At 36.8% G+C, this 13,589-nt stretch overlaps 2 protein-coding genes across 2 annotated transcripts in view; both read left to right on the top strand.

Annotated features, from left to right (window-relative positions):
* Positions 1-9,907, top strand: part of si:cabz01076231.1 — a 758,238-nt gene extending 748,331 nt beyond the window's left edge. Inside the window, exons 3-9 of the mRNA XM_073907834.1 lie at positions 1,588-1,632; positions 2,446-2,602; positions 6,674-6,704; positions 6,787-6,930; positions 7,283-7,392; positions 7,470-7,617; positions 9,601-9,907. Of these exons, the coding sequence (XP_073763935.1) occupies positions 1,595-1,632; positions 2,446-2,602; positions 6,674-6,704; positions 6,787-6,930; positions 7,283-7,392; positions 7,470-7,617; positions 9,601-9,629 (657 nt within the window). The 5' untranslated portion in view covers positions 1,588-1,594 and the 3' untranslated portion in view covers positions 9,630-9,907. The remainder of the gene's footprint in view (positions 1-1,587; positions 1,633-2,445; positions 2,603-6,673; positions 6,705-6,786; positions 6,931-7,282; positions 7,393-7,469; positions 7,618-9,600) is intronic.
* The window catches only part of alpk1 (alpha-kinase 1), an 859,942-nt gene that overhangs the window by 378,149 nt on the left and 468,204 nt on the right, over positions 1-13,589 (top strand). The gene's annotated exons all lie outside the window — the stretch shown is intronic.

Here is a 13,589-nt window from a genome sequence, read left to right as displayed (position 1 = left end):
GCAGTAGGTAATGCTGGCGCCTCACAGCAAGAAGGTCTCTGGTTTGAGTCTCGGCTGGGTCAGTTGGCGTTTCTGTGTGGAGTTTGCATGTTCTCTCTGTGTTGGTGTGGGTTTCCTCCGGGTGCTCCGGTTTCCCCCACAGTCCAAACACATGCGCTATAGGGGAATTGATCAACTGAATTGTCCGTAGTGTATGAGTGTGAATGGATGTTTCCCAGTGATGGGTTGTGGCTGGAAGAGCATACGCTGTGTAAAACATATGCTGGATGTTGGCGATTCATTCCGCTGTGGCATCCTCTGATTAATAAAGGAACTAAGCAGAAAATTAAATGAATGAATAAACAAAAATTAAATTAAATTAAGTTAAATTAAATTAAATTAAATTCATTTATTATTTATTTTTTTATTTATTTTTTTAAAATGTATTTTTATTTTAAAATTAAATTAAATTAAATTAAATTAAATTAAATTAAATTAAATTAAATTAAATTAAATTATAGAAAATGTTTAACATTGGGTTAAAAAGCAACCCAGCATTTTTAGAGTGTGTTTTTTGCAATCAATTACTACAGCCACAATTATAATATTAAAAAGTATTTTTCATGAGTGAATACTGGGTTGCTTTAAATTCAATTTGAATTAATAATTGGGTTTGTCTATAATTCACACAACACTGGGTTAAAACACTGAGTATTTGGAGTCTGTTTTCTTCAGTTAACTGCATTCACTGAAGCATTTCACATTAACAGAAAGCATATTATTAAATATGTGAAAAGCATCCAATGTTACAATAATAACTTCATATAAAGTGTCTAGATATGCACTGAAATGAATGACAGGACATTTTCAACTTAAATATGACATAAAACAGCGTGTGTACCTCATGAAGCCGTTATAAATGTGTCATGAAGTAATCATAAACAGCTTCAGTAACATTTCTGCCTTCAGCTACAGTACAAGCTCAAATCCACTGAACAACTTGACATAAACAAATACATCACATCCTGTATTCATCAGCACAACTTCACGTTGACATCAAAACGTGTCATAAACCTGTCATAAACATGATTGTCATGAAGCCGCTATAAATGTATCATCAATAGTCTGACAGCGTTTGTCCTCAGCTACAGTGGCACAAGCTGGAATTGTCATTAACATGTCATTAAATATTAATCAGAGTAATGAGACTTCTAATGAGACACTTTAGTGATGAACACAGTTTGTTCCTCTGAAAACCTGATCAGAATATTCATCACACACCATCATGTTTATTACAGATTTATGACACACTTTTATGTCTTAGGAAACTTCAAGATTTAATGACAACGACAAAAGCAGATTGATATATATTTGTTTATGTCAAGTTGTCATAATAAACAATGTCACATTTGCATTAAAACTGTCATAACCAAGCGAAAGACACTCAAGAGTTGTCATAAGCATGCAATCTCATTCACGTCAATGACATGATTATAAAGGTTTGAACACCTCCTCAGGTAAAGTGTTCCCGGTGTGTGTTTGTGGCTGTGGTGTGTGTTATTGAACTGAATGTGTTGTCAGTGTTTGAGCAGAGTCTGTTATTGGCAGATACACCATGGCACAGAAGCTGGACAGAGCGCCCTCTACAGACAGGTAACAGAACACCTGCGCTCGTGTTTACGGTCATTCATCTGTTATTAAATGACAATCAACATTAGTTAAAGGAAGAAGAACTGAGGCTCACTGCATGTCTCAATTAGGCTCAGTACAATAAAGAATTATTATTATTATTATTATTTGTATTAATATTATAATTTATTATTATTATTTCTCATTATTTATCATTATTATTATTTTGTTTTATGAATTTATTATTATTATTATGTTATTTTTATTTTTTGTTATTATTTATTATTACTATTTATTTTATTAATATTAATTATTATTATTATTATTTTATTATTGTTATTATTATGTTGTTATTTATTATTATTATTATTTATTATTATTTATTTTTATTATTATTATTTATTATCATCATTATTATTTTTTACATTTGATATTATTGTATTATTGTTATGTTATTTTTTATTATTATTATTATTTATTATTATTATTATTATCATTATTATTATTATTGTTATTATTATTAATAATAATTATAATAATTATTATTATTATATTTTTATTGATTATTATCATTATATTATTATTATTTTTAACCCAGTGATGGGTTGCAGCTGGAAGGGCATCTGCTGTGTAAAACATATGCTGGATTAGTTGGCGGTTCATTCCACTGTGGTGAACTTGATGAATAAAGTGACTAAGCCGAAAAGAAAATGAACGAATTATTATTATTATTATTATTATTGATTTATGAATGAATTGTCATTGTTTTGGTTGTAGTTTAGTTGCTGTCTCCTTCGCTTAACGAGTTTCTCTCACATTTGCATTTTCGCTTGACAGTGTCAAATCCAGCCAATCAGCTGATGGCTCCGCCCCCAAACCCGCCCTCCGCAAATCACCGCCCGGCGAAGCAAACAAGAAGAAGAAAAGCAAGAAGTCCAACGAGGACGCCATGAACAAGGTGTACACCAACCTGCTGAACAGCGTCTTCGGTCAGGTACATCACACACACACACACACACACACACATGCCCAAACTCTCTCCCACTTAAACACACATATGCTCACAAAAATACATGTGTACACATACACACTCACTTTTACAAATCTCTCACACACACATACATGCACTCAGCACGCACACACACACACACACACAAACATGCACACAGCACACACACGCACACACATGCTCACTCTCTCTCTCTCACTCACACACACACACAAACACGCCCAAACTCTCTCTCTGTCACACACATGCTCACACACATACATGTGCGCACACACACACATATGCACACACATTCACTTTCACACACACTCTCATAAACTCTCACACGCACAAACATGCAGGCACGCACACAACACACACGCACACACATGCTCACTCTCACACACAGACACGACCAAACTCTCTCTCACACACAAACACACACACACACACACACACACATTCAATGTCACTCTCTCACAAACTCACACACACAATCTCTCTCGCTCACACAAACACATTTGCTCACACACTCTGACACACAATCTTGCACACGTGCTTGCACACACACACACACAAACACTCTCTCTCTCTAACTCTCTCTCACACACATGTATGCATGCTCTCACTTTTACACCATGACACACACGCACACACACACAGTGAGTGAGTGCACATGTGTTACATCATGAATCAGGGCTCAGAGTTCTCCTGTAATCCTCATTAAAGCTCGTCAGAGTAAATGAAAGCTGACGCTGAACCCTCATCACAGCTAATAATACACACCAGAGACGAGGATTAGCGGATAAACGACCCGGACAAACACCAAACATCACTTCACGGGTGTGTGTGTGTGTGTCGTGGGCATAATGATGTGTGTGTGTGTGTGTGTGTTCACCAGTAAACATTACAGAACATAAATGCATTTATTTGTTTCTTAGCATCATTAAAAGATAAAAAACTTTGAATCTTGGCAGTGTGTCTTCAATGATGGACACATGATTTTATAACTCGATTAATAAATCCACAAGCAGAAGAGTGTGTATAGCAGAATACGAGTGAGGAGCATTAAGAGCGACTCTTGATTGACCCAGAACAAACAGCGGAAACTTTAATCCTCTCTAGAAAACAAGGAATAGAAAGCAAGTCTTGATTCTGGGAAACACTGCAGTAACTCTTGATCATCAGCATCTAGAGCTCAGATTCCCCTTCATATCTGACTCATTCCAGAATGTCGGGATCATTTCCTGCTGCATCGTCCTTAAACTGCAATGATAAATAACACATATATAATTTACAGTAAACACAATCCATTACTACTGTAAAATACTGCTAAATGATTAAATATGACAGGGAACACTAGATTCTGTGACTCTGTTGGTTTTTTACTGTTAAGCTTTTTAACAGTAACATGTAACATTTTTGACAGTAACATGGTTGAAAATAACATAGTTGATGATAAAAGTTGACAATGACAGTGTTGCCGATGACAAAGTTGATGTTAACAGAGTTGACGATAACAGAGTTGACAATAATATAGTTGATGATAACAGAGTTGGCGATTACAGAGTTAATCAAAACAGAGTTGAGGAAAACAGAGTAGTCGAAAACAGAGCTGACCATAAAAAAGTTGACTATAACAGAGTTGACAATAACAGTTGACTATAACAGAGTTGATGATGACAGAGTTGACGAAAACAGAGCTGATGATAACAGAGTTGACAATAAAAGAGTTGGCGATAACAGAGTTGACGATAACTGAGCTGACGATAACAGAGTTGACAAAAACGGTTGACAAAAAAAGAGTTGACGATAACAGAGCTGACGATAAGTTGACTATAACAGAGTTGACGAAGACGAAGTTGACGATAACAGAGTTGACGAAAACAGAGCTGACGAAAATAGAGCTGATGATAACAGAGTTGACGATAACAGAGTTGACAATAATATAGTTGATGATAACAGAGTTGGCGATTACAGAGTTAATCAAAACAGAGTTGAGGAAAACAGAGTAGTCGAAAACAGAGCTGACCATAAAAAAGTTGACTATAACAGAGTTGACAATAACAGTTGACTATAACAGAGTTGATGATGACAGAGTTGACGAAAACAGAGCTGATGATAACAGAGTTGACAATAAAAGAGTTGGCGATAACAGAGTTGACGATAACTGAGCTGACGATAACAGAGTTGACAAAAACGGTTGACGAAAAAAAGAGTTGACGATAACAGAGCTGACGATAAGTTGACTATAACAGAGTTGACGAAGACGAAGTTGACGATGACAGAGCTGACGAAAACAGAGCTGACGAAAATAGAGCTGATGATAACAGAGTTGACGATAACAGAGCTGACGAAAACAGAGCTGATGATAACAGAGTTGACGAAAACAGAGCTGATGATAACAGAGTTGACGAAAACAGAGCTGACGAAAACAGAGCTGATGATAACAGAGTTGACGAAAACAGAGCTGACGAAAATAGAGCTGATGATAACAGAGTTGACGATAACAGAGCTGACGAAAACAGAGCTGATGATAACAGAGTTGACGAAAACAGAGCTGATGATAACAGAGTTGACGAAAACAGAGCTGACGAAAACAGAGCTGATGATAACAGAGTTGACGAAAACAGAGCTGATGATAACAGAGTTGACGAAAACAGAGCTGACAATAACAGAGTTGACGAAAACAGAGCTGATGATAACAGAGTTGACGATAACAGAGTTGACGATAACAGAGTTGACGATAACACAGTTGACGATAACAGAGTTGGCGATAACAGTTGACGATAACAGAGTTGACGATAACAGTTGACGGTAACAGAGTTGACGGTAACAGAGTTGACGAAAACAGAGTTGACGAAAACAGAGTTGACTATAACAGAGTTGACGATAACAGTTGACGATAACAGAGTTGACGGTAACAGAGTTGACGAAAACAGAGTTGACGATAACAGAGTTGAAGATAACAGAGCTGATGATAACAGAGTTGACGGTAACAGAGTTGATGATAACAGTTGATGATAACAGAATTGACTATAACAGAGTTGACGATAACAGTTGACGATAACAGAGTTGACGGTAACAGAGTTGACGATAACAGAGTTGACGATAACAGAGTTGACGATAACAGAGTTGAAGATAACAGAGCTGACGATAACAGAGTTGACGATAGCAGAGTTGATGATAACAGAGTTGACGAAAACAGAGTTAATGATAACAGATTTGACGATAACAGAGTTGAAGATAACAGAGCTGACGAAAACAGAGCTGACGATAACAGAGTTGACGATAACAGAGTTGACGATAACAGAGCTGACGAAAACAGAGCTGATGATAACAGAGTTGACGAAAACAGAGCTGATGATAACAGAGTTGACGATAACAGAGTTGACGAAAACAGAGCTGATGATAACAGAGTTGACGATAACAGAGTTGACGAGAACAGAGTTGACTAGCAAAGTTGACGAAAACAGAGTTGATGATAACAGAGCTGACGATAACACAGTTGACGATAACAGAGTTGGCGATAACAGTTGACGATAACAGAGTTGACGATAACAGTTGACGATAACAGAGTTGACGGTAACAGAGTTGACGAAAACAGAGTTGACGATAACAGTTGATGATAACAGAATTGAAGATAACAGAGTTGACGATTACAGAGTTGATGATAACAGAGTTGATGATAACAGAGTTGACGAAAACAGAGTTAATGATAACAGATTTGACGATAACAGAGTTGAAGATAACAGAGCTGACGGTAACAGTGTTGCCGATGACAAAGTTGATGTTAACAGAGTTGACAATAATGGAGTTGACATGCAATTAATGTTGGTGTATCCTAAACATTTTAAATATTGAATAATGGCATGTCTCAGTGTCATGATTTGTGTAAAGAATAAATGTATTAATTTTTTTTATAACAGAAATTACAAATAATCCAGAAAATCTGTGTTTCATGCAAATGTTAATAAACACACAAAAGATGAAAAATAGACTTGATCATTTGATGACAACTGAAGCTAAATGTATGATCGTGCCCTAATATATGCAGTGTGTGTTGTTTTCTGTCAGGAGAGAGAGTTATCTCAGCCGGAGCTGGACGGTGAGTATCACTCATGAACATTGGTCATCATAACACGCACATTATTACACACACATAACACACACACACATGTCATTCTCAGAGCTGGCGGAGGCCTTCAAAGAGTTCGACTATGATCAGGACGGCTATCTGAACTACAAAGACCTGGCGGAGTGTATGAGGACCATGGGCTACATGCCCACCGAGATGGAGCTGCTGGAGATCATACAGCAGATCAAGATGAGGCGTGAGTCGTGTGTGTGTGTGTGTGTGTGTGTGTGTGTGTGTGTGTGTGTGTGTGTGTGTGTGTGTGTGTGTGTGTGTGTGTGTGTGTGTGGATGTGTGTGAAAGTATATTGTCATGTTTTTAATCTTGAAGTGTGTGTGTGTGTATTGTGGTTTGTCACTCTTACGGGTGTGTATTGCAGTGTTGTCACTCGCTCATTGTGTGTGTGTGTGGGTGTCTGTGTGTGTGTATGTGTGTGTGTGTGTGTGTGTGTGTGTGTGTGTGTGTCTGTGTGTGTGTGTCTGTGTGTGTGTGTGTGTGTGTGTGTGTGTGTGTGTGTGTGTGTGTGTGTGTGTGTGTGTGTGTGTGTGTAGTGGGTGGTCTGATGGACTTTGATGATTTCTGTGAGCTGATGGGGCCGAGGATGATGGTGGAGACAGCTGACATGCTCGGACTCAAAGAGATCAAATCCTCCTTCTGTCAGGTCAGACATTCAGCACACACAGACATATTCACTCAAAGGGCACCTAAGCGTAACTCTGTGCGTGTGTGTGTGGTCAGTTTGACACTGATGGCGATGGGAAGATCTCTGTGGATGAGATGAAGGAGGCTGTGAAGAATCTGCTGGGAGAAAAACTGAAGAAAGGAGAACTGGAGGAGATTCTGAAGGAGCTCGACCTCAATGGAGACGGAACTGTGGACTTTGATGGTGAGCAGATACATACACACAAACACACAGATATGATGTTCTGAGTTTGTTCATGTAAATTTCATTGTATATTCAGGTTATGTTCAGGTTAAGTTTTGGTTATGTTCCGGTTAAGTTTCAGGTTTGTTCAGACTATGTTCTGATTTTGTTCAGGATATGATTCGGTTTTGTTCAGTTTATGTTTGTGTTAGATTCTGGTTATGTTCTGAATTTGTTCATGTTAATTTTATGTTATGTTCAGGTTATGTTCAGGTTTAGTTTTGGTTATGTTCCGGTTAAGTTTCAGGTTTGTTCAGGCTATGTTCTGATTTTGTTCAGGATAAGTTTCGGTTTTGTTCAGGTTATGTTTGTGTTAAGTTCTGGATATGTTCTGGTTTTGTTCATGTTATTTTCCTCTCATGTTCTGGCTATGTTCAGGTTAAGTTCCAGTTATGTTCAGGCTGTGTTCTGATTTTGTTCAGGATAAGTTCCAGTTTTGTTTAGATGGTTAGTTTCTGGTTTTGTTCAGGTTATTTTCTGGTTTTGTTATGATTTTGTTCTGGTTATGTTAAGGTTATATTCAGTTTTTTCTTGTTCTGTTAAGGTTTAGTTTATAGGTGTATTCCACAAAGCAAGGTTAACCAACCATCTGCTTAACCCTCAACTATGTTTGCTTTACCCTCAACTATGGGTTGATTAACCCTCACCTGACATACTCAAGGAATGCTGATTCCAGAACCGCTCCTGTGTTAAGTCAGCTCAGAGCATGGTAACTGTTAAATGGCAAGCTGAATTCTTAAAATGTATTGCCCCCTATTTGTAAATGTACATTATATTTATAATATATCTTAATTTTTTATTATTGTGAACAAGAATTGTGTTTGTTACATGCTAATTCTATATTAAATAAACAATTAATTTAAATAAAAATCACTCACACTTGCTCAGAGGTAAACTTAACCTGAACATAACCTAATTTGAAGGTTACTCCAGATCAAATACTCAAATCACATACTCAGATACTCAGGTTAAGTTCAGAGAACAAGTTACTATGGTAACTTACGCTGATATATTCCTCAGATTGTGAAACCGAAAGCTGAGGTTATCTACTTACTTAACAATAAACATATTTGGGTAAGTCACATAACTATGTTCAGGATATGTTCAGGTTATTTTTAGTATATGGTCTGGTTATGTTTAGGATTCATTTGGGTTATGTTCAAGATATGTTCAGGTTATGTTCTGAATATGTTTAGGTTATGTTTAGAATATGTCTAGGTTATGTTTAGGATATGTTCTGGCTATATTCTGGATATGTTAATAATATGTTCTGGTTATGTTCAGTATATGGTCTGGTTATGTTTAGAATGCATTCTGGTTATGTTCAGGATATGTTTTGTTTATGTTCTGGTTATGTTCAGGTTATGTTCAGGTTATGTTCTGAATATGTTTAGATTATGTTCAGAATAGGTTTAGGTTATGTTTAGGATATGTTCTGGCTATGATCAGGATATGTTAAAGATGTGTTCTGGTTATGTTCAGGTTATGTTCATAATATGTTCAGGTTGTGTTAGGGATATGTTCTGGTTATTTTCAGAATATATTCTGTCTATATTCTGGATATGTTAATAATATGTTCTGGTTATGTTCAGGATAAGTTCAGGTTATGTTCCGGATATCTTCAGGTTATTTTCAGTATATGATCTGGTTATGTTTAATATATGTTCAGGTTATGTTAAGGATATGTTCAGGATATGTTAAGGATATGTTCTGGTTATGTTTATGATATGTCCAGGATATGTTCAGGTTAAGTATTTGTTTTGATTATGTTCAGGATATGTACTAGTTCACAAACTGATATTTAACCAATCAACTGGGACTGAGTTTGGACACCACTGAACTAGATAATCTTGAATAAATGTTTATTTCATTTTCAGCTATTTTTGTACAGCAAGTAAACATGTCTGCAGTGTAAATGTGTGTGTTTCTCTCTGTGTTCTTCAGAGTTCGTGATGATGCTCTCGGTTCACTAACGGCCTCATCCTGCTCCTCATTTCACATCTGATGGGGATCTTTCATCCTACAGCAATGACACACACACACACACACACACACACACACACACACACACTACAGTCAGATTCATTTTCATCCAGATGTAACGGAGCATTGTGCACTTTAGATGACTGTATACTGAATGTACTGTAAATGTTATTTTCATGCGTGTAGACATTTGAACGAGTGTCGAAATCTTCTCCTGTAATGTGGACAAATGTATTTTTTTAGTTTTGATAATAAACAGTGAAAGTCTGAGAGGTGTGTATTAATATAAGCCTTATGAAGGAAGCAGTACTCTCAGCTGAACGTCAGATGATCAGATCTGCATGTGGAGTTTTACAGGTCTGTTATTGCTTTACTGCAGGTTTAAAGTCTTTAAAGAAGAGAGAGAGAGAGAGAGAATAGTGGAGAACTCACATAGAGCAAACACTAATCCAGCTCACACAGGAAACCATTAACACTGACCTGACCCTGACTGGACTACTGTATTACAGCAGCATGTGTGCAGTAGACCGATTTGGTGCTCAGCATAATTGAGTACAGCCCATGTTGAAAATTATTATGTTCCTCCATTTCTTAGTGAATATAGGCAGTGTATTTAGGTGCATTTAAACAAAACAGATTTATTAAACAGATATATTTATGAAAATAATATTTCAGTCACCCAACATATTAAGAAATCGAAAGATAATACAATTAAATCCAAGCAAAAAACATTACAACCTACACAATCTCACAATTTTTTTTTTTTTTTTTTGCTTCTCTTGATTTTTTCTCTTTTTAAAATTTGCATTTAATATTTTTCTCTAAACTATAAATTTGGCTGTAGTAGTTTCTGGACCGTTTTCGTAAGTTATTTTATAGATAAGCTCTAGATTTGGCTTCAGGTAGTACTAATCTAATTTGCACAAATATAAAAGTAAAATTATAGAGCTTCCTATTAAACGTGAATTTAAAAGAGAGATTTGTGAGGGATGAACATATATGCTGAGCACTGTATATATACAATAGATTTATGTACAGTAGGCAGATATAAAGTAGACTGGAGTACAGTAGAATCATACAGTAGACTGGTGTTCAGTAGACATGTGTATATTAGTCTGGTTTACAGCAGACTGATGTACAGTAAACAGAGTTTCTGCGCCCTCTGCTGGTCAGTCTCAGCAATGTGCAGTATTGTAGTCTGAATAGAAGGTTTTAAATAGCGTACACTGATATTTTGCTCATTTAATCGAGCATTTGACAAACTTTTGATTGTATTATGTATTATTCTGGGAATCATCAGACAGAAGTGGAACAGATGAGTGGTGTCTGTGCAGTTATTAGTCAAGGCAAGTTTATTTCTATAGCACATTTCATACACAATGGCAATTCAACGTGCTTTACATAAACAGGAATAAAAGAGACAAGCATAAGAAAATAAAAACATTAATATTAAAGGGATAGTTCACACAAAAAAAAGGACAATTCGGTGTTTTTTTTTCAGAACAACCCCTTCCCCAACAAATGAACTCCTTACACACGAGGATATACATAAGATAATAATAAAAAATAATAATGAAAATATAATAAATAAATAAATAAATAATTTAATTAATTAATTAAATAATAATAATAATATAAATAAAAAAATAAAAGGTATTTGTAACGACGGGGAGTGACACAAACAACTGGGGTATGATCCACAGTGCAGGTTCATTCATTGTCAGGCAAGCAATGGTCAAAACAGGTACAAACGAGTATATGGAGACAGTCCAGAATCATAATCAGTATACAGGCGAGAGGTCAAAAGGCAAGCGGCAGGCAGGGAGAACGAGAATACAGGTAACACACGGGGAAACAAGACAAGAAATAACGCATAATAATGTCATCTACTGATAAACAAGACTCAGCCAACTGAATAGGTGAGTGTGTGGCTTTAGTAGTGTGTGCAATCAGTCTCTGACAATCCTCAGGTGGTGCGAGTAATCAGTCTAGATGAGGAAGCATGTGTGAGTGTGACCGGAGTGCATTCATGAATATGTAGTCCAACAATGGCGGAATTGTAGTCCAAGGCTATGTTGAGTGAGAACCAGCGATCTTATGGAATCCGATCGCTGGTAATCATGACAGTATCGCCATCGTAATTATTTCACAGGGGATACATTTGTACATCAAGTTACACTGTGTTGCATTGTACATCAAATTCAAGTGATGATAGGTCAAGCAACCTCTAAATATACATATCTAAATGTGTCACAATACTTTTCCACCTCTTCAGAAAAATATCAGTCTTCGTTTGTAGACATGCAGTCATTATTTCCATTATATAGACCTGTTTAATTCTCTGAATCCACTGAGCAGTGCAGCTTTGGAGAACTTTCTTCCATCCAATGTACTGTAATCTTTTTTTTTTTTTGCAACCAGTAATAATATCCTCTGGACAAATGTTGTTTCCTTATTAAACATTTCTTTGGGCAGTGCTTCTGTAGCAGAGGTCAGCTAGTGTGTGCTGTGCAGGTAAACCTCACTCCTCTGACCTCTAAAGGTGCTCTAGTGACAGACACTAGAGGTCATGGCCTTTAGCCTCCTTGGTAGAGCAGCCGACTCCCATGCGGAAGGTCGCCAGTTAGTTACCAGTTCAGAGCGGGTTGAGTGGTGTAGGACTGGCAGGGCTACACTCCCAATAAGCATATAACTGGATGGATGGGGTATTTCTGTCTAATATCTTATCTATTTCTTTATTAACATTTTTCCATGGACAGTACCAAAAATGTGAGTATGATCACCGATTTTACCGCATTTTCTCCAGCACAAAGCTACAGATGGTCTTCTTACACATCTAGATATTACAGAAGGAGTATTAAAGTATCTCACTTTTACTTTGCTATCAAATTCTTTCCACAATTGACTGTTCATTCCTTCATGGCATCCTTCACATAACTCAGTCCATAACTCAGTCATTATTCCAAACCTGTTTGAGTTTCTTCACTCTGTTGAACACTACATAAGATATGAAGAAAGCCAGAACTGTGTAACTATTAACTCACTATTTGTTTTCCTACTGGAAGTCGATGGTTGCAGGTTTTAGGCTTTCTTATCTTTTTTTGTGTGTTCAACAATAAAAAACTCAGAGAGGCTGGAAAACACTTGACAGAGAATCAATAGTGAGTACATTTTTTTTAGTGCGTGTGTGTGTGTGTGTGTGTGTGTGTGTGTGTGTGTGTGTGTGTGTGTGTTTGCGAACACATAAAGAAGACAGAATATGAACAAAGAGGGTTACATAACTTAAATAAATCCCAGGAAATTATACAAGTGTAAGAGATTTGCATTAAGACGAGTTTTACACGCAGTGTAATCACTATAGCCTTTTAAATAGTTCACAAATAAATCAGAATATTCTCAGAAAATTACATTTAGGAGCATTTTTTTTTCAAATGTACATTTATGAAAGTAAAGTTTAGCAAGAAAAAGCAAATAATAATAAATTTACAATGAGAGTGGTCTGTGTTTAAATAATACAATGTTGGGCAAATACAGAAATAATATGATATGTTTATAAAAGTGGAAAAGTCGACCTAAAACAATTGAAGTTCATTCATTAAATTTCCTTTAGCTTAGTCCCTTTATTCATCAAGGGTCGCCACAGCGGAATGAACCGCCAACTATTCCAGCATGTGTTTTACACAGCGGATGCCTAGCCAGCTGCAACCCAGTACTGGGAAACACCCATACACACTCATTCACACACACACACACACACACACACACTCATACACTATGGACAGTTTAGTTGATCAATATAGCGCATGTGTTTGGACTGTGGGGGAAACCGGAGCACTCGGAGGAGAACATGCAAACTCCACACAGAAACGCCAACTGACCCAGCCGGGACTCGAACCAGCGACCCTCTTGCTGTGAGGCCACAGTGCGAACCACCGAGCCACCGTGTCTCC

This window comes from Danio rerio, chromosome 7 (assembly GCF_049306965.1).
Source record: "Danio rerio strain Tuebingen ecotype United States chromosome 7, GRCz12tu, whole genome shotgun sequence".
In the NCBI taxonomy this organism is placed as follows: domain Eukaryota; kingdom Metazoa; phylum Chordata; class Actinopteri; order Cypriniformes; family Danionidae; genus Danio; species Danio rerio.
The sequence above is the reverse complement of the archived record's forward strand: the minus strand, read 5'-3'. Positions and strand labels throughout refer to the sequence as shown.